Raw genomic sequence first — 22665 nt, 5'->3', positions numbered from 1 at the left:
ACTCTGTGAAAGCAGTGAGGTCAGTGGACAGAGCACTGGATTCAGCAAACTGGGGTTCTATTCCAGGTTCTACCACTGACCTGCTGCGTGATCTTGGGAAAGGCGTTCACCTCTCTTGGCCTCTGTTTTCCCTCCCAGATTTTCTTGGTCTTGTCTATTTTGGTTGTAAGCTCTTTGGGGGCAGGGAGTCTGTACATTATCTAGAACAATGGGACCCAGATTGCTCTAATATGAATAATAATCATATCATCATGCATGATACATGCAGTTTCAAGAGGGACAGAGCCAAAATGGAGTTACCAGAAGTACTTCTCTAGGTATAGTGTGTAAGAAGCCTTTCTGAGTGGGTGTCCATTCTCTAGAAAACTCCAAAATTGGGAATTCACACAACTGTTATAACCCTATTGTGCTTCTGACAGGTAGGGAAATTAGCTTGAGGGAGACCCCCTGTTCTTCACTGTGTTTGTCCAGAATATCTTCCATCTACTGCATACAGCACCTTTCATCCTGCTTATCAATCATGTTTTAAAAAACCCTCACAACCACCAACTAAACCTCTATAGCCACCTAATAAACTATACATAATATTGTAAACAAAACCCTTAATTTCTGGGCTCATCTCACTGTAGCATGGAAAGTCTATAATGTCCTAATTTCCTTCTGGATGTTTTAACACCCAACTATTGCCCCAATCCTGTTCACCCACTATGAAACCACCATGGTTGTGTGTGTGTTTTTTTTTTTTTTAAAACAAATGCTGCCACTTACGTTAGCCTGTCCTCATGCTCATGAAAGAACAGATTCCTCACTCCTTAGTACAAAACAGGCTTATTGGGAGGAAAATATTTAGAAACTGAACCATGGGTGTCTGACTCATTATATGGGTGAGGGTCAAATAATATTTGCAAATAGTATCCTTAGGCCCAGCCTGTTAGAGCCTAATGCTATAAACTATAAGCTACATATGTATTTCTCTTTGAAGTCAATGGGAGTTGCATACAGAGTAGACAGCAGGATCAGACTCTTCGGTAGTAACTCAAAAATTTTCAATAAGAGGATAGAAGAATTGGGGTTGGAAACTGGGGGAGGAGAGGGAGGGAAAAGGAGTTCAGTGACTTCAGGGAATGGAATCCTGATGTCACAGGTGATTACTGCTCAGGAAAGCAGAGACAGGAGTAATCTTCTGATCCGTACTCCAATGGCTCGGTCCTTCACAGGCATAGCCAGAAGCACTCCAGTCAGCATACTTCTCTTTTGCTCTGTCTGGCAAGTCTTACAATGCTTGGCAGAGCACAGAAAGAATCCTCTTTGAGGCCCCAATGCAAGAGGATATAACATTTAACAGTCATGGACTAAAACATGGTTACAAGGGCTAGAGTGATAAATAAATCTAGAAAGGGGTCACTGGCCCAATCAGAGAAAGAGAGAGAGAGAGACTCTTTTCTTGTGTACATGCTCCACCACCTCTGCATGCAAAAACTGTTAAGTGCATGTATGTGCACTGGAACACTGTTAATAGTGGGGGCGCGGAAAGTCAGCCCCCTTATCTCCGTCCACTCCCCTACCAGGGCTGGGGCCGGGAACAGGGCCGTGTCTCCAGAAGGGGGGGTACCTGGACAGGGGTAAGGGGGCTGAGGCTGGGACCACAGCTGGAGGCGGGCACAGGGCCAGGAGTGGAATCCCGGGTGCAGGGCTGGCAGCCAGGACCCTGCATACGGGGTCAGGAGCTGAGCCCCAGGTGAAACCTGGGGGTGCTACAGCACCCCCCGCACCACTAGTTCCATCCTATGTGCATGTGTCCATTAAAATGAGCAAGTACTGTAACTGAACTCTGTGCAATCCCTCAGCATACACAGTTTGAATTTTTGACCACAGAGAAGAAACACTTGGTCAGGTTTTGTATGCACATGTCTATAAATCTAAAAGGGTTCCCCATAAGAGCTTGTGTGTGCTTTTTTACACATTTAACTTTCTCCTGGCTAGAAACCTGCAGTTCTAACTTTTACACAACACATTCAGCATACCCCATGATCTCTACTTTTGTTTCCATCTTGTTTCCACCAAATTAATTGCAAAGAAATTTTTGCAATGCCTACAGTATCAGCCAATTCTTTTTTGCTTCACATGAAGCATCTAACACCAAAAAGGTTATTTATATCCTTAAATGAAAATTAAAACTGTTTTGAGGCAACTGAAAGGAGAGCATATTCCCATTTTCATATGAAGGTGATGCATCCCTTTTCCTGCCCTCCTCTATATTTTTCTGTTTCCAAAACTGAACACATTCCATTCCTTATGTCAAACTTATTAAAATTATAATAACTGTTTCCAGCTGCCATAACAGCTTCAAGAAAAAAAAATCATTGTTAAAAGCTATTGTTTTCATTACACAAAAAAGACCTAAGGTCACTCTGGAATTATTCTCATTCATTGAAACAAAGCACAATAAAATGAAACAAATGGTGCACTGTTTAGTATAGTATACAGTGATTAAATAATAAATATATGCTGTCATCACATTCTATAATCAGAATCAACTGAGGATAGCCAACGGAATGACAAAATGGAACTGGGAATACTGCTGACCTGTCACAACTGCAAAACTGACCCGTTATAATTCAATTACGTTGAAATATGGCATGTACACCAGCATGTCACCCAAACTATACACATTCTTTTAGCAACAGATTCATGCTCATGATTTACATCCCTCTGTATTTAAGGTTATTACAAGGGAATTCTTCACACACCAAATGATGACTGATATATTCATTATATCTAATCTCCAATTACAACCATTTTATGTTCATGGTTTGTACTGCTCTGTTGACAAGTGCAGAGGTTAACTCTTTGCCTCTGAGGGTCAGAAGTTTTCAGCAGTAAGTGCTAATGCAAAAATAAATCATTGTTGAGTGGCAAGAACTTGGGGCCACTTGTGCCAAGGGGAAACAATAATTTAGTGATATAAACTGTCAAGGTAGTTATTTTTAACCTTTGGTTAAACCTTTTTGCTTTGTAATTTTGTGGGTTAATTTGCTAAATCAAGGGATGAATACCATTGGCTTAAACCAGGCATAATGCAAACAGCATAATGTAAGCTTCCTTACAAAGCTTTGCCAATGCATCTCAATCCTGACCTACGAACTCTGTTGCTATTTCAGGCCTGTACTTCTATTGAACACTTTTAAGGGTATAACTTGGCTACAAGGGGGTTGCACAAATGACACCGAGTGCACAATTCATCCCGCAGAATCTTTATGACTGGTAATGATGTGCATGAAGTAAAGAGTCAAGGGTGATCTTCAAACCATGTTTAATTTGGTGTTGACTATGTGGTGTAGACAAATGACAGGTAAGATGTGATCACCACCCAGAAGTGAAGATTCTGCCTCATACTGGGAATGAGGGCGATCAACAGGTTATCTCAAGTGCTTATATACAAATGCACAAAGCCTTGGAAACAAGCAGGGAGAACTGGAGGTCCTGGTGATGTCAAGGAACTATGACGTGATTGGAATAACAGAGACTTGGTGGGATAACTCACATGACTGGAGTACTGTCATGGATGGTTATAAACTGTTCAGGAAGGACAGGCAGGGCAGAAAAGGTGGGGGAGTAGCACTGTATGTAAGGGAGCAGTATGACTGCTCAGAGCTCCGGTACGAAACTGTAGAAAAACCTGAGTGTCTCTGGATTAAGTTTAGAAGTGTGTGCAACAAGAGTGATGTAGTGGTGGGAGTCTGCTATAGACCACCAGACCAGGGGGATGAGGTAGATGAGGCTTTCTTCCGGCAGCTCACGGAAGCTACTAGATCGCATTCCCTGATTCTCATGGGTGACTTTAATTTTCCTGATATCTGCTGGGAGAGCAATACAGCGGTGCATAGACAATCCAGGAAGTTTTTGGAAAGCGTAGGGGACAATTTCCTGGCGCAAGTGCTAGAGGAGCCAACTAGGGGGGGGCGCTTTTCTTGACCTGCTGCTCACAAACCAGGTAGAATTAGTGGGGGAAGCAAAAGTGGATGGGAATCTGGGAGGCAGTGACCATGAGTTGGTTGAGTTCAGGATCCTGACGCAGGGAAGAAAGGTAAGAAGCAGGATACGGACCCTGGACTTCAGGAAAGCAGACTTAGACTCCCTCAGGGAACAGATGGCCAGGATCCCCTGGGGGACTAACTTGAAGGGGAAAGGAGTCCAGGAGAGCTGGCTGTATTTCAAGGAATCCCTGTTGAGGTTACAGGGACAAACCATCCCGATGAGTCGAAAGAATAGTAAATATGGCAGGTGACCAGCTTGGCTTAATGGTGAAATCCTAGCGGATCTTAAACATAAAAAAGAAGCTTACAACAAGTGGAAGGTTGGACATATGACCAGGGAAGAGTATAAAAATATTGCTCGGGCATGTAGGAATGATATCAGGAGGGCCAAATCGCACCTGGAGCTGCAGCTAGCAAGAGATGTCAAGAGTAACAAGAAGGGTTTCTTCAGGTATGTTGGCAACAAGAAGAAAGCCAAGGAAAGTGTGGGCCCCTTACTGAATGAGGGAGGCAAACTAGTGACAGAGGATGTGGAAAAAGCTAATGTACTCAATGCTTTTTTTGCCTCTGTCTTCACTAACAAGGTCTGCTCCCAGACTGCTGCGCTGGGCATCACAAAATGGGGAAGAGATGGCCAGCCCTCTGTGGAGATAGAGGTGGTTAGGGACTATTTAGAAAAGCTGGACGTGCACAAGTCCATGGGGCGGGACGAGTTGCATCCGAGAGTGCTGAAGGAATTGGCGGCTGTGATTGCAGAGCCATTGGCCATTATCTTTGAAAACTCGTGGCGAACCGGGGAAGTCCCGTATGACTGGAAAAAGGCTAATGTAGTGCCCATCTTTAAAAAAGGGAAGAAGGAGGATTCTGGGAACTACAGGCCAGTCAGCCTCACCTCAGTCCCTGGAAAAATCATGGAGCAGGTCCTCAAAGAATCAATCCTGATGCACTTGCATGAGAGGAAAGTGATCAGGAACAGCCAGCATGGATTCACCAAGGGAAGGTCATGCCTGACTAATCTAATCGCCTTTTATGATGAGATTACTGGTTCTGTGGATGAAGGGAAAGCAGTGGATGTATTGTTTCTTGACTTTAGCAAAGCTTTTGACACAGTCTCCCACAGTATTCTTGTCAGCAAGTTAAGGAAGTATGGGCTGGATGAATGCACTATAAGGTGGGTAGAAAGCTGGCTAGATTGTCAGGCTCAACGGGTAATGATCAATGGCTCCATGTCTAGTTGGCAGCCGGTATCAAGTGGAGTGCCCCAAGGGTCGGTCCTGGGGCCGGTTTTGTTCAATATCTTCATAAATGATCTGGAGGATGGTGTGGATTGCACTCTCAGCAAATTTGCGGATGATACTAAACTGGGAGGAGTGGTAGATACGCTGGAGGGGAGGGATAGGATACAGAAGGACCTAGACAAATTGGAGGATTGGGCCAAAAGAAATCTGATGAGGTTCAATAAGGATAAGTGCAGGGTCCTGCACTTAGGATGGAAGAATCCAATGCACCGCTACAGACTAGGGACCGAATGGCTAGGCAGCAGTTCTGCGGAAAAGGACCTAGGGTGACAGTGGACGAGAAGCTGGATATGAGTCAGCAGTGTGCCCTTGTTGCCAAGAAGGCCAAGAGCATTTTGGGATGTATAAGTAGGGGCATAGCGAGCAGATCGAGGGACGTGATCGTTCCCCTCTATTCGACATTGGTGAGGCCTCATCTGGAGTACTGTGTCCAGTTTTGGGCCCCACACTACAAGAAGGATGTGGATAAATTGGAGAGAGTCCAGCGAAGGGCAACAAAAATGATTAGGGGTCTAGAACACATGACTTATGAGGAGAGGCTGAGGGAGCTGGGATTGTTTAGCCTGCAGAAGAGAAGAATGAGGGGGGATTTGATAGCTGCTTTCAACTACCTGAAAGGGGGTTCCAAAGAGGATGGCTCTAGACTGTTCTCAATGGTAGCAGATGACAGAACGAGGAGTAATGGTCTCAAGTTGCAGTGGGGGAGGTTTAGATTGGATATTAGGAAAAACTTTTTCACTAAGAGGGTGGTGAAACACTGGAATGCGTTACCTAGGGAGGTGGTAGAATCTCCTTCCTTAGAGGTTTTTAAGGTCAGGCTTGACAAAGCCCTGGCTGGGATGATTTAACTGGGAATTGGTCCTGCTTTGAGCGGGGGGTTGGACTAGATGACCTTCAGGGGTCCCTTCCAACCCTGATATTCTATGATTCTATGATTTTAAAAACCCAGGTTTTTAAAGGTGACAGGCTAGTCTAGTCCATTGACCTGTCTCACCTAGACCTTTTTTTAATCTCTTTTTTAAAATTAAACAAATATCAGCTCAAAATAGAATTACATGGAAATTGTTTGTGACTAATTACACCTTGCAGCAAGTAAAATGACGTTACCTGCACTCTACTGCTATTCCCCAGTATTTTGTCTTTTTTTTATTATGTTCAACACTGAAAGCAAAAGAATCTCAAAGCACATTTAAAATTAACTTTCTTCAGGACCTTTAATTAGTGAATTTATAATTGTGCACTACTACATGATAATAATAATAGGTCTCATTCGTTGCCCTGCTCAACAGACCTGTTCCAAGTGTATTCATACCTGCTGATTTTAAAGAACAAAAATGGGGTCTGAATAGTTTGGTATCTTCACAAAAACGTTGTATTGTTTTTATTCCAGTTAGCAATATAGAGCTGATGCAGCTCTGATAGGTAGATTAAGTTTCTTCTTGTGCATCACTAGAACTTTCCAATAGTCACGGCTCCACGTCATTTTTTCAGAATTACTTTTCAGAGCAGAACCAAACTTTAAAGGTGATCAGAAAAGCATTTTGTGAATGCTTTTCTGCGAGACGACCATAATTTTTTAATTACTATTACATGATCCCCTGCATGTTTGATAGTTACTGTGTTGCTTGCTAAAGGATTACTAAGAGTATGTCTACACTGCAAGTGAAGGTGTGATTGTAGCCCAGGTAGGCATATCTAGGCTAGTTTTAATCTAGCTAGCGTGCATAACATTAATAGTGTAGAGGTGCTGGCATGGGCTTCGGTACCAGCTAGCCACCAGAATACAAGCACACCAGGGACCCTGCATATGTAAACATTGCTAGCCCGTGCCAATATGACAAGACTACTATTGTTACTGATGCTAGCTAGATGAAAGTTAGCACAGGTATACTTACCCAGGCTACAATCACACCTTCACGTAGTGTAGACATACCCCAAGGGTTAAGTCACTCTTAGGTGGCTTTGCACATCTGTAGGTACTAAAGTCAATGGCTTTAGATAGCTGAATCACCAGTGTTAAATTGAGAATATAGATTCAAGGTCTTTGAGATTTTGTCTCTGTCCAAGCTGGGCACCATATCTCTTATTCTGTGAGAAGCCTTTCAGGTACTAAATTTAAAACTAAAAACTTTAGAATCGCTAAAGGGGTATCCCTTATAAATAGAGTAGGAAAGACAGGATCTGCAGAGCAGCAGGTTGAAACTCAGTCCCCAGAAGAAGTTGGGTACCTGAGATAAGATGGGCCTTCCTAAATCCTGAGGGAAACGCTAAACTTTTGGTAAGGCAATATGCATGTAAGTCATTTGTTGTTTTAATCCTTTTCTCTCCAACTGTTATGTTCCTATACATAAATAGTCGTATTTTATGTTTTGAAGAAGCAGTCTGGTGTCGCTGCATTTTCCTACTGTTTACAGCTCCCAATGGGAAGTCTTTTGCAGGTACCAAACTTAGTTGGGCCTGCTAAAGAAACACAGCTGGTGAACAAGGATGCTGTGGCCTGGAGACCCAGTCTAAAAGTGGGGTGAATTGCAGAACTCTATTTTGAGAGAAGTGCAAGCTCTCGGTCTGTCACTTGCAGGGGTGCCCACTGAGAGACAGAGAGAGGTAAAAGGTACAGCTAATTCTGAACTGTAACACATTTAAAAAAAAGACTTAGTGAAGAATGCTAAATTCTTTTAGTGATCTGAAAGGTTTAAGAGGACACTTAAGTGTTTAAGTAATTTCAAGAGAACTGAATTGCTTCTTAAACAGCTCCCAGAGTCCTGACTCTTTGCTGATTGCTAGCGGTTAGTCAATAAAATATCACAGCATGGTTCTTTTATATTGGAATTGGAAAAGATTCAGAAAAGGGCAACAAAAATGATTAGGGGTATAGAATGGCTTCCGTATGAGAAGAGATTAATAAAGACTGGGACTTTTCAGCTTGGAAAAGAGGCAACTAATGGGGGAATATGATAGAGGTCTATAAAATCATGAGTGGTATAGAGAAAAAAAATAAGGAAGTCATCATACAAGAACAAGGGACCACCAAATGAAATTAATAGGTAGCAGGTTTAAAACAAACACAAGGAAGTATTTTTTTTCATGCAATGCACTGTCAACCTCTGGAACTCCTTGCCAGAGGGTATTGTGAAGACCAATACTATAATGAGGTTCAAAAGGGAGCTAGATAGATTCATGAAAGATTCATCAATGTCTATTAACCAGGATGGGCAGGAATAATGTCCCTCATCTCTGTTTGCCAGAAGTTGGGATTGGATGACAAGGCATGGATCACTTGACGATAACCTGTCTGTTCATTCCCTTTGGGACACGTGCCATTGGCCACTGTCACAGGACAGGATACTTGGCTTGATGGACCTTTGGTCTGACCCAGTATGGCCATTCTTATGATATACCCTACATGGCACTGGAGCACACTGGATGCATACAGAGACAATAGTTATTAAGTATTGTAAGGTGCCCATCACATTTGTTAAAGTTACCAAATATCCTTATAGACTGGGAAGCACATACTCTGCATTAACTAGATCTGTTTCCTTTAAGTGACCTAAGATGGTATCACAGTGCAGTGGATTAAATTTCAATCAAGAAACTGCCATTACTAGAATGCCTAAATAAAGAGATGGACCTTACCACCACTAGCCATGGCAAGGCTAGGGTTCAAACATATTTTTGCTGGGTACTGAATTCCAGAGGTAAGGGGTCAGTACTATTAATACCTTATTTCTCCATCCCCTCAAGATTTTGCCCTACGGTTTCTAACAAACATTCCCTCTGAGCATAGCTGGCAAAGTGAAGCACAGAAAGGAAGAAGGTATACAACACAACTTGGACAAAAAGCTTTCATGACAATGCAAATCCTTTATTCGGTGTGTATTTTAATTTTACATCCCAATTCATAAAATATCAAAAACTTATATTTAAATTGTTTAAATTGAATTCAATTTTTAAAAATATCAAGTCTGGGCCCATAGCTTGTGTGTCAAGTTTTATCTGGAAGCAAAATTTAATGATGAAATAATAAAGAAAATAAAACCCAATGTTCCTGAAGGAAAATAATGCATATAGTTCTTTAACTATATGGGTGATAACAAGATGCTATAATACATGCTTCTCCACCACAAATATCACTGTACAAGTTTATTTTCTTTGGCGATACTACTAGCCATGCACCATATGTTAGTGTTGGAGGGCAAAGGTAAGGAGAGATAAAGACAATTTTTTGCCTTATTACCAATTCCTCTTCTCAGGAACATTCACTGTTTTTTACAGCTGGGTTAGATTCCTCTCTCCTGGGACCACAGAGGCAGCTAGTGCTATTAATTGCAGGGAGGGCCCTGCTTCTTAGGAGCCCAGCACTAGCTTTTATCAGAAAGATTTTTTTTCCAGACTTCTAAGGCTAACCATAACAACATTAAAGAAGCATTTAACCACATTTTAATGTAGTAATGCAGAACAGGCATTTAAACTGGATGAAAGGGTTAATGTTGGCATGTAGATGAACATATCTCTGTCCCAAGAAAAGAAGAGGGTCAGGAGAGGGAATGTGTCAGATTGGCAGATAGGTTTGTCTTGGAGAAGAGTATTTGGGAGCACAAGAATTGCCAATTTGGGCCAGACGACTGGTCCATCTAATCCATTATTCTGCCTCCGTTGGTGGCCCATACCAGAGGCTTCAGTGCAAGATATAAGAAACCCTGTGGTGATAATTTATGGAACAGTCCTCCCATTGGGAAAATTTCTCTCTCATCCTGGGCAGCAAGCAGTTGGCTTATGCCTCAAGAATAAGAATATAATGTTTTATAATTTCTTGAAACTATTTTAAAGAGGTTTTGCCACTAAGGTTTTTCCTGTTTTGGGGAAGGGATCATCAGCAAGAGTAGACAGGAAAGACAAATTGGAGATAAGACAGAAAAGGACATTCTATACTCCATGACATGTTAAGGAAGTGAGTACCTCAAATGTGTCTGCAGATGCCTTTGGATCAATTTTAGAGTGCTTTGTGAAGTTAATCTGGTGCCATATATTGTTGTTCTTCTGGATTTATATGCCTCTGATGCAGTTTCTGATCTATCTTTATGGAACTTCTCTCCCTTGAAGTAGGTTTGAAATTTAGGTATGAGGCTGATATCCTTAAATGTTTGGTCATTTCAAAGCAATTCTTTTGTACATATCAGATAATAGGATATAGTGGGCCAGAATTTGTCCTATGATTTTGAGTAAAGATTAAATGAATGGGGGAGGGGGGCAAATTTCTGGGAGGGCAAATTTTTCTAGTGTTCTAAATTCCATCTTATCCTCACAAAATGAAAGACAGGGCACTTCAATGGAGAGGATTCACAAGTTTGGTATTTCAAATTCTTACAACTAAAAGTCTCATACAGGTAGTCTATCAAGTGATTAAAGAATGATTTTGTAGGTCAAGAGACTGGAGTTTTGTTCCTGGCTCTGTCACTGACTTGTAAAAGGTCTTCCTTAAGCTCTGTCTCACTTTCCCAATTTATAAAATGGGGACAACACTTTGCCTCATTTGTGAAATACTAAGATCCTAAACTGAAGTGCACAGGATGTAACTATAAAGGTATTATAGTTATAAAACCAGAGTAGCACGAAAATTACAGGAGATCAGTTTCTGGTGTCTCTATATGCTTTGCACACTTAATAAGACAACATGCTTCATTTTTCAATTAAAAAGATTAAAATAATTTGCCAAATGCACATTCCTTTCCCATAAAACCTCTAATAGAGGCATATGTTTACTATGTACAGCGTAACCTGTTTTTAACCTCACATCTTCTTTCAAAGATTAAGCACAAAATAGTTTTACAACAGGAAATGAGAGTTCATTTCCTGTTTTAACAAGGATAATCCCTTGACCAATAGGCACAAATATTCAGTCCTCTTTATTGTCAATTAGTGCATTATTCATCATATATTACAGAGTTTAATGAAGGAAAGCAAGTTGCTGGGAACATTATTAAGTTCAAAATGCCTTTCACCTTATTTATCTGGACTCAATAAAACAGTTCAGTTACAGACTAGCAGCCTCCACCTAGATTCCTGCTAGAGGCCCTTAAATCACTCTTAAACTTGAAATGACATTATATTTCCAAACTCATACATATATACACTACATATTTTCCATATTCATATATAGATAGGATGAATTTGAATAATTTGACACAAACTCCACTCTTTTAATTTCTGGCTGCCCACAAGGGACATATCAGATATTTCTCTCTCCAAATCATATAACTAACAACCATCTGATAAATGGTTTATAGAAAACAAAGAATGATCAGCAAAATAAAAATCCCAAGAGATGCTCTTCCAATAAACTTGACACACTATTTGTACATTCAATTCTATCTGCCTTCTACAAAGGTAGCACATTCGACATACATAATCACACAGCTTTTAATATTACAATTTCAAGAGAATTTGTAAATTAATTGTTTGAAAATATAGGGCCTAATCTGAAGTGCACTGGAGTCAATGGGAGTCTTTCTAGAGATCTGAATGGGTATCGAATCAGGCCTTTGTTTTCCCCCAAACCATATATGAACTCAAACACACAGAAAGGGTACGCAGTGCCACAGTGGCTGTTGACCAATGGCAGTCTTCTTATAATGTTGAGCAGTATTGGGATCAGTCAGCAGATTGCCAGCTATAAAAATGCAGTGGCAGAGCAGCCTCTTCCTGTTCTGCCTTCAGCACCAGTGAACACATGCCATACATACACTGTGGGTAAACTGCTCAAAACCCTAACTTCCCATTGCTGGGTTGCAATTCAGGACATGCAGAGTTTCCCCCTTCATGTTATGTTAGTTGCAAATAAAGCTGAAGCCAAAATCTACTGTTTGTTTCTGTCCCAAATGGCACTCCCCATGTGCAGCTGTGTTATTTTCTTGCAAGTCTTTTAAGATATCTGAAAACAAGCTACTAAGCATGATCTAAAGAGTTCCTACATCCACAGAAGATCCTCATCTCTTTTCTCCTTTTATAACTGCTGAAAAGACAACCTTCTCTCCTGCACCGACGTTATCATCAATACTTCATCAGACAGGTAAATTAAATGTTCAGAAAAAGCAGCCAAGATGGTGGGCCTCATTACAACATGATTGTCACACATTATGGTTAAAGTATAACTGATTTTGTAGCCAAGATTTTGAAGCACGGACTTTAACTGTCCCCATACTGTACCAAAACCATGGCTGTAATGATGGTATAATGAGTTCCTCTACTACAGCTTTATTTGTAGTACAGTAACTCCTCACTTAAAGTTGTCCCGGTTAACATTGTTTCATTATTAGGTTGCTGATCTATTAGAGAACATACTCCTTTAAAGTTGTGCAATGTTCCATTATAAGGTTACTTGGCTCACCCTGCTCCGCCCTTCCACGCAGCGATCCTGCTGGGGAGCGGTGTCAGGGGCTTGTCCCACTCCACCTACTCAGCATTCCCGCTGGGGAGTGGGAAAGCCCCCATCCCCGCTCCCTGGCAGGAGCACCGGGCTGGTGGAATGGGGCAAGCCCCCATACCTCGACCCCACTCCTCGGCTGGAAATTTGTGCACAATGGGGCAAGCCCCCACATCCTGATCCCGCTCCCTGACTGGAACGTCCGGCAGGTGGAGTGGGCCAAGCCTCTGTGCCCCAACCCTGCTCAGCCCCTGCCTCAACCAAGCTTCACAATCATCATTGGTGAATACAGTATTAAATTGTTTGTTTAAAATTATTTAAAACTTGTACTGTATATGTATATAATGACTTTTGTCTGGAAAAAAAATTTCCTTGGAACCTAATCCCACTATTTACATTAATTCTTATGGAGAAATTGGATTCGCTTAACAGTGTTTTGCTTAAAGTAGCATTTTTCATGAACATAACTACATTACTGTTTAATATAACAGCACTTGACCCGGCCACATTGCCCAGACAAACCATACTAGAATTCAGGTTGTCCGCAATACAATTTTAACCACATTTCAGCACAGTTCACCTCAGCTGAGAACTCTGGATACACAGGAACAAAGTGAAAATGACTATTAATAAAATCAGACTAACTTCATTGTACAACTTGAGCAAAGTGCTAGAAATCCAAAAAAGCCTCCTGCATACATGGTGAAAAATAAACTAGATAGTTAAAATTCTTTCAGTATAAATAATGGTGACTTAGATTAACAACACAATTGCTTATAACTATGTAATTTCATATAATACATGTTTAATCTGGGGTGGAGAAAGGGAGATTTTAAAATTCAGTGTCAGAGGTGGATTAAGTTAAGCGTCCTAGTTATTGACGAAGGTGAAATATAAGACCCTTTCCTATAAACATGTACCTAATTTAAAAAAAATCCATTTAAATGATTTTTTTTAAAGTGACAATTGTAGACACGTTTTATTTATTAAAAAGAAAAGGAGTACTAGTGGCACCTTAGAGACTAACCAATTTATTTGAACATAAGCTTTCGTGAGCTGCAGCTCACTTCATTGTATGCAATAAATTGTTTTATTTATTAAAATATTATGCAGATTTAAGAACCTGCATATCATCTTTTAACTTCATGTTAGAGCTGCATATTGAAAATCCTTGAAAAAAAAAAAAGACTTATGAAACCTCACAGAGTACACTTGTGATTTTTCAACGCAAGGTATCCTTTGAAGTGTTTAGAGATATGTATAAATACTGTCATATTACAATAATTCTCTTTAATGGGGGTCGTGCCCATGGAATATATATGGCTAAGGATAGTTCTGCATATACAAAGCAAGAGTAATTCCTTAGTAGAAGCACTTTGAGTGTGACAGCTCTTGGGCACACTGAACTGGGCAAATCCAGGCTCTTTGCTCCAAAGGATTAAATAATCCATCAAGATAAAGGCTTTTTGTTTTTTGCTATGCTAGGATCTATTGTCTAATTTTACAAATTGAACTATTTCCACCTCCTGCCCAGAAACAGTTCTGCAAAGCAGTGACCCAGGTGACTAATCGATCTGCAGAAGTGATGCCCTGGTCTATGCAAATGTTATTTCTCAACAAGAAATTTCTTAGCCGTTTCAGGTTATAATGCACTCTGCTAAACTCACAGATGTTGGACCTTGATCAATCTAAAAGCAATTCAGAATGGTGCAGAGGAAATTCAGTATGTTGTAATTTGTTTTATTGGTGCCCTGCAGCTGGGTTTAGGCTTGATTTAGAATAAAGTTGCCAATTTGTCAGCATAAGGTGGTGGGTTAGCAGTACGTCTAGCATTAATATCTTCTAAACACGACTGTCAACAGAAAACTAAATATGCACTATTTATGGAGAATGAAAATACCTTGAGTACGTGTCAAGAAATGGTATGTGCCAGGTGATTTTTCTTCTCCCTGTTTTCCAGGAAGATGTATTTTCTATGGTACTATCTCACTGATTTAAATAAGCATTTGCGCAACGACATAACCAGATATAAATGTGTGTGACAGAGAGACATGATTATCTTGTGCCTTTGCTCTACTCTTCCAGTGCTTCAGGCAAACAGCAGTTAATGTTAGACTTCATGAAGAAGTCTGAGTTGGCTGTCCTATTAAATACATGGCCCTCTCTCTTTTATTCAATTGTTAAATGTCTTAGGTTCTTTGTGAAGTTTCCGAGCAGCTTTCTCTCAAACCAACTTTACCTTTTGTTTTTTCCCATCTATTTCATATGCTCATTCAAAGAATTCCCTAATAATCAGCAGTGCCGTCTCCACTTCACTGAAAGTACTCTAATCAACTGGTCTCATGACCTCTTCATGGCCAAGTCTCAGGGCCTGTACTCCATTCTCATTATTCTTTCTCTCTCTGTTGCCTATGACACTGTTGAACTCGTGTTGGTCCCAGGATATTAGAGAGACAAGGTGGGCGAGGTAATATCTTTTACAAGAGCAACTTCTGTTTTACCTCACCCACATTGTTTCTACGACATTGTTGGTTATAATTCTTGTAAAACTTAACATGATTTACACTGAGCTTATCTTTCCTTCCAAACCATCCCCGCTCCCATTCTCTGTCGTTGTTGACAATACCCCATCCTCTCTCCAGACTCATAACCTGGTGTTCATTCTTGACTCTTACCTCTCCCTTGCCCCACACATTTAGGCTGAGTCCAAATGCTGCCATTTCTCTCTCTGTAACATATCTAGAGTCTGACCTTTTCTTTCTTTCCAGTCAGCTAAAACTTTCATTCAGATCCTATCATCTCCTGCCTTCTCCTCTCTGTCCTACCCTAAATACACACATCACTCCTTCAATTGATTCAAAATGCAGCTGCTGAGATAGTTATGACCACATAAAAGCCCCTCTTTCCATCCTTATTTTCCTCTGCATCAAACTTTCATTTCAAAGTTGCATTTCAAACTTCTTGTCCTCACCTTTAAGACTCTTCACCACTCGATCTACACTAATCTGCTCATCTTTTATCACATTAACTGCCATCATTTGATCAGCGTTTTCAACCTTCTCCTGTACACATCTATATGCTGTCCCTTATACATGGAATATCCTCCCTGAATTAATCCATATGGCCAGTTCTCTCTCCACCTTCAAATTCCTCCCCAAGACCTATTTCTACTGTGATGTCTACCGGGAAGCAGCCAAACCAATGAGGCTAGCTGGTGTGGTGGTTGGAGACAGCTCATTTCATTAAAACTTTTCAATGTGAAACCATTATGTTATGCAATAGCTAACCTGTGTAACCAGATGATCTTGTCCTCTTCCCCAACCCTCACTTCTATTTATTTATCACATCTCATTTCAAACTAGATTGAAAGCTGTATAAGCAGGGATCATTTCTGCATCCGTGTTTGTGCAGCACAGTGAGGCTTTTTAGTGCTACCACAATACAGACAGCAGCATAATACTTACAGGACAAGATGCACAACTGGCAGACCAAGTGGTGCACTCTTCAGCCCGTTATACTTTAGCCTGCAGTTTTCCTGGGCACTGTTTCTTTGCGAGCATGCTAAAGATCGTACTTAAAAGCTCTTAACTTAGATAGTTTGCAAGCTAGCTATAAATCTCACCACCATACACATTTTAAAAGGATAACTCCTCCACACCACAGGATGGCTGGCCCTTTAGGAGGAATTGGGCCCAGACCCACTTGTGACTAATCAGCTGCCTCCCAGCTGGAGTGGGTGATCGTCAAACTATCACCTGATCCCTGGCCTCACAGCTTCAGCTGGTAGGCAGCTGATTAGTCAGAGGTGGGGCTGGGCCCAACTCCCCTTAAAGGGTCAGCCACACTAAACATATTTATGTTATTTGCCACAATAATAAGATGCCAATAAATTGTAAATGCACTAGTGGTGTGAAAAATTCCTCTCCTCACAGAGCACTCAAACAGTTTAGACCATTAAGAGGCCTACTCTTAATACCATCCAAGGAATTATTTTAGCATGGCAGACATTGTGGGCCACACCTGAAAATTAACGAGGGCTTTGTAATTCTTATAGCTAGTGTCAAATCAGACAAGGAGATGGGCTGTCCCAAGAATCACTGCTAGCAGAGTGACAGTGTATCATTTCACAATTCATCACACAGGATCTGGAGGTGTTTTTTGTGTGAGGGGGAGGAATAACATTCTGTGACAGGCTGACCTTTCCTCCAGATAGGTCAGTATGCAGCATCTGTGACACTGCAGGGCTTGTCTGGTGCAGAAGGCTGTGCATATTTTTAGTTGGATCTTGCCTTACAAATAACATTAACCTGTATTTAAAAATCTTTATTTAAAATGTGACTTGGGGTATAAATGTTTCAAGTTCACAGTGATGTTATCAGAGATGAATCACAGCAAAAGTTGGAGTTGTACTATGCCATTAATTGTGAGGTAATTCAAAGTCAAATAAGTTTTCTCTCTCATCCCTTAAAGAAGACACTTTTTTGCATGATTGAAAATACTGTTTCTTAACTGAACCAGACTGCAATAAAAGAAGCTTGCATACTTGTGCAGTATATGGAACAGAGCAACAACAACAAAAGTGGCTTAACTGAAAAGTGAGAAAGTACAAAACTGCAGTGGCTATCTGAGGGTGGGTAGAATCACATTACAAAATCGAGTAATTCTCCACCCAAGCACTACTAGTGAAGGACTTCACTGGTTTCCTAAACATACTCCAACAGCCTTCCTGCCTCCACTTTGTAAAGCCAAGCAATGATGTCAACAGTCCACCTGTGAGAGTGATGCAGCCCCTAGGTCAGGGTCACAGGGAACTGTGATAAAAGCCATGCAATGTTAATTACATACACCTCTTGTTTTACTGCTGATTTCCTCTGATAAGGCTCAGTTCATTTTTCCTGGAAAGACTTCCATGCTGAAAGGGAAACCGAGCCAACCATAACACAAAGCTAACACTGCTTACAGAATGTGAAGACAACATACCATGTTTGTGTTACACAAGAAGCTATATGTCCCATTTCAATGCTAGGTTAAATATGAATTGCATTAATTTACACATTCTAGTAATACAAGGTTAAATCACATGTTTGTTATTGCAAATAATTATTGCTGAAAGAGAATTTATTACCTATTTTCTTGAAAATACTCTTTCAGGTTAAGTTTGTTCTTATAATAGAGAGCTTTGAGCCATGCCAATTAAAGCAGAGTTATAATAAGCTGTTTTCTGTACTAAAGCAATTAACAAAAACAACTGAACAGCTCTTCCATGTTGAAGTGAAGGGAATACCTACAGGTGAAAACCATACTTTAAAACTACAGTGTGATGTCCGACACTTAATTAGTATTAGAATTATCATTGCAGTTTCAATGAATGTGCTGTGCTATATCATGTACTGTGGAATTAAGAGACTTCTGAACACCTTAAGGGTCTCTGCAAATTAAATATTAGGATTCTTGTCCTTTCCCTAACTGAACCAACAACCAACAAAATAATTTTTAAAACACTGCGTTTCTTCTTCATAATCTAATCCAACCTGATCTTAAAATGGGATGTTTACCCACATGCTATCTATTTTAAGGATAGTACCATAGTATCGGATCACTTGTTACTTTGATGATCAAGGTAAAAACCTCCAGCATTCATCCCCTTCTAATTTTTTTTTGGCTAACCAAATATTTTCAGGTGGCTTCCTTACATATTTAGACTAAGTGGCTATGGAATATTGAGCTGTGCAAGAAAGAGTAATGCCTGCAAATCCTAGGGCTCAATGAAACATGCAAATTTGCTGACAGCATAGCACTTCCAGAGCATGGAACATCTGGACAGGGGTGAAAAAGAAAAATGCACAGAACTATCACTACAGTTTGTTTAATGACAATCATAACCTTTAATTCTGTAATGTCAATGATAACTCTATATGAGTGATCCTTCTAGAAATCTGATTACAGAGCTCCAAAATGCTACTAAAACCAGGAACTTCATAACAGGATCTGTATTTTGAAATATACATTTATTTTCATTTAATTACATTTAGTTTGCATATGACTACAAAAGTTTTAAGGAGCTTATTTTATAGGTTTCCTTTACTTTTTATATAAAGTAGAAATGAATAAATTAAGAGCCACAGAAGAAATCTTATTTGGACTCCTTAGTGGTCAGTGGATTATAATGTCTTGCTTAACAAGTTCACAAGTGTCAACAAATCTTTAAAGAGGGGCTGTTATGATTACCTTATGTAAGCAATATTAGAAAAACTAGTTAAAAGTATAGTCTATCTGAAAACAATCAAACAACAACAAGAAAAGAGAAAATTGAAGAATTAATATGACTCTTGCATATAATCATATGATCATTCTGCTTATATGTTACATCCAGTGTCTGTCTATTTAGATTGTAACTCTTTGGACACTTACTCTATGTGTGTACAATAGGGGTCTTTAGGCTCTGTTAGAATAAAAATACATAATAATTAAAAGTACATACAGACACACTGTAGGTTACACATTAAATTGTCCATTCAGTTCTTGATATGAAAAAGATCTGCATGAGAGCACTACATCTCTCATTAAAGACAGAGTGCCTGGCTCACATGTGCCTTTCAAAGTCTGTCCAGTCGGAAATTACATATGCAAAACCTGCTCCATGACCACCCAAATTTTGGTTCCAGCCTTGAAACTGCCATAACTGCCCCAGATGGGCAAACACTATAAAAGGCACACTTGAGCCCTTATTCTGGCCACCACTGACCCATGGACAACCCTCCCCATGCACATTACTCCAATTAGGCCTAACAGTAATCTGCACAAAACATAGATTTATGCCAAGTCATGGCTAGTATGCACTAAAACATGCATACCAGGCCTCACTACTAAGCCCAACCCCAGCACTTCCTTCTCTGGCAACCTAAAGAGTAACATTTCCATGAATTTGAAGGAGCACCAGACAGTATCTGACTTTCATTTCCCTGCCTGGCCCTATGTATGTGTGCAATCCAAGCTGAAATTTGGCAGTAAGAAAATAACTTTTAATTATTTCATTCTACTGTCAGTAATTAGAGTTTAGTCTTCTTCATCAAAGTATCAGATGTTATGAGTGTCATTTACTAACTGTACATGGAAGGGTCCAACCATACGATTGACAGCACTTTTAGAAAATCCTAGTAGCCACTGTGCCGCACTTGTGGTGAATGCACTTACCCTGGTCATGTACATAGAAAGCATATCCCCACGGCCAGTGAGTCCTAATGACCCAGTTCCCTGAACTCCAGGACCTCTCCTTCTCAGGAACGACTTCCTTCCTTGCTTCCAACATTTGAATGTTTCAGAGGGAATTTAAAAAAATAAGTTAGATGCTCTCAGCCATTCCCCAGTGTGCTGCCATGTAAGGAAATCATGCTGCGTTCTGGGAAGATGAGATAACGCCAGGCGAGTGTTCTCCGGAAATGCAGTAGTGCCTGTGTCCCTTCTCTAGCACCATTCCATGATTCAGCTACATGACTAGTAATAGCTCATGCCATGTGATGTCAGAAGCTGTTCACAACAGAATTTATGGGGCTGGCGATAAAGGCAGCAGCTTCTACGAATCACAACAGTACACCAAATGAAGAAGTGGAACATTACATATTATACGCCTTGTACTCTAAGCTGTTACTTTTAAGGGATGGGTAGGAAGAAAATGTTTCTATAATGAACAGAGTTACAAAGTTATTCCTAAAAATGCAATGATGGGTTCTTATTAGTATCTTATACTTTATGCAAACATAGTAGAATAGCTGATACTGGCAGATATATTTAAAAATACACATGCAAAGCCTTCAGTACATCCATCCAAATCCAGCAGGCTGTGGATACAGGCTGAAATTTTCAAGGAACTAAGGAAGTCAGGCTTGTAAATCTCATTTTCTGTGTAATTTGGGTGCCTAATTCCCTTAAACTCACTTGAAAATGTCCAAAACACCAACACAAGAGCTACTTTTTCAAATGAAATGTGAAACTCCAGTTGAGGAATTACATTAGCCCATCTTGTCCTACTGGCCTGGAGCCAAAAGACACAGGAGAATAAAATTATTTTTAAAACATGAACTCTCTGGGATCACTTATATAACAAATGAAAACTCACCTAACTACATATAGTCTGTTGCTCTGAATAGCAAAAGAGAATGTGCTTTCATGACAAATTGTGTTATGGAGAGAGAGAAAAGATACATTTCAAGTCTAATATTTGTCACTCACCGTTCCTACTAATGGGTAGATGAACCCAGCTCCGATGCTGGCCCGCACATCACTAATAGGCAGAATGAAGCCAGTTGGAACACCTTTCCTCTCAGGCTGGTGGGAGAGGGACAGGTGAGTTTTTGCCATACAAATTGGAAGATTTCCAAAACCCTGACAGAAGACAAAGAAGGAAGAAATATTATTTGTAAGGTTATTCACAGATTAAAAGAGTCACAGATTCCAAGGCAAGAAGGGACCACTGTGATCATCTAGTCTGCCCTCCTGTCTAACTCAGGCCACAGAACTTCCCCAAAATAATTCCTGTTTGAACCAGAGCCTATCTTTTAGGAAAACATCTAATTCTGATTTTTAAAGTTGCAAATGAAGTCCCTAACCTGCAACATCTTACCTGTTACACATCTTCTTAATTATCTGTTTTAAGATTAAATAAAGGCACACAGTTTTCAAACATGTAGACACACTCACGATATTTAAAAGAGATGCTTGATAGAGAAAAGGCTTCCTTTCACCAGAATGACTAAAAAGCCGTGGTACAAATAGCACCTATTATATGCAATCTAGGAGTAACTGATCCCTTAGCAGGAAAGCGATTGCGATTAACCACACGGAAGAAAGTTTGTACAAATGAAATTTATCTTGAAAAAAACATTATTGATACATGTGCTGTGGCTTATACACCAGCTTGAAAAATCAACAAACAAATGTTGAGTGTATTAGATAAGAAAAAAGTTGAATTTATTATATTCTGTCAAATATAAAATCAAACCTGTCCAATTTTTGGCCCAATTTTGCACTTTGTGTAGATATTTACACTTGTGCAAAGTGAGTCTTAAGGAAATGTCTACATGGTGACGGCAAAGCATAACAGAGGGCTGTGATTTGTAAAGTATTCTGACATATAGTACCTATCTTTAAAATGGGAAACAAGGAAGACCTGGGGAATTATAGACCAGTACTCTAATTTCAATACGTGAAAAGATACTGGAGCAAATTATTAAACAATCAATTTGTAAGCATCTGGAGGATCATACGGTTATAAGGAAAAGTTAGCATGGATTTGTCAAGAACAAATCATCCCAAACCAACTTCATCTCCTTCTTTGAAAAGATTACTGACCTAGCGAATAAGGGGAAAGACTAGACCTTGATTTTAGTAAGGATTTTCACACAGTTCCGCAAGACATTCTCATAAGTAAACTAGGGAAATGTGCTCTAGATGAAATTACTATAAGATGGGTGTACAACTGGTTTAAAGACTGTACTAAAAGAGTAGTTAATCAAAGGTTTTCTATCAAACTGGGAGGACATATCTAGTTGGGTCCTATGGGGGTCAGTCCTAGATCCAGTACTATTGAACTATTCAGTACTATTTTCATTAATGACTTGGATAACGGAATAGAGAGTATGCTTATAAAATTTTCAGATGACACCAAGTTGGGAGGGATTGCAAGCACTTTGGAAGACAGGTTTAAAATTCAAAATGACTGTGACAAATTGCAGAATTGGTATGAATTCAAGAGATAAACTTCAATAAAGACAAATGCAAAATACTTCATTTAGGGAAGGGAAAATCTAATGTACAACTACAAAATGGGGAATAACTGTTTAGGCGGTAGTACTGTTGAAAAGGATCTGGGGGAGATAGTGGACCACAAACTGAATGAGAGTCATCAATA

At 40.0% G+C, this 22665-nt stretch overlaps 1 protein-coding gene across 2 annotated transcripts in view; it reads right to left on the bottom strand.

Moving 5' to 3' along the window:
* The window catches only part of MTHFD1L (methylenetetrahydrofolate dehydrogenase (NADP+ dependent) 1 like), a 255883-nt gene that overhangs the window by 44722 nt on the left and 188496 nt on the right, over positions 1-22665 (bottom strand). For both annotated transcript variants that reach the window (XM_048844238.2, XM_048844239.2), the window contains exon 26: positions 20988-21140. In XM_048844238.2, coding sequence (XP_048700195.1) covers positions 20988-21140 — 153 coding nt within the window. The remainder of the gene's footprint in view (positions 1-20987; positions 21141-22665) is intronic.

The sequence above is a fragment of the Caretta caretta genome, chromosome 3, assembly GCF_965140235.1.
Source record: "Caretta caretta isolate rCarCar2 chromosome 3, rCarCar1.hap1, whole genome shotgun sequence".
Classification (NCBI taxonomy): Eukaryota; Metazoa; Chordata; order Testudines; family Cheloniidae; genus Caretta; species Caretta caretta.
The sequence above is the reverse complement of the archived record's forward strand: the minus strand, read 5'-3'. Positions and strand labels throughout refer to the sequence as shown.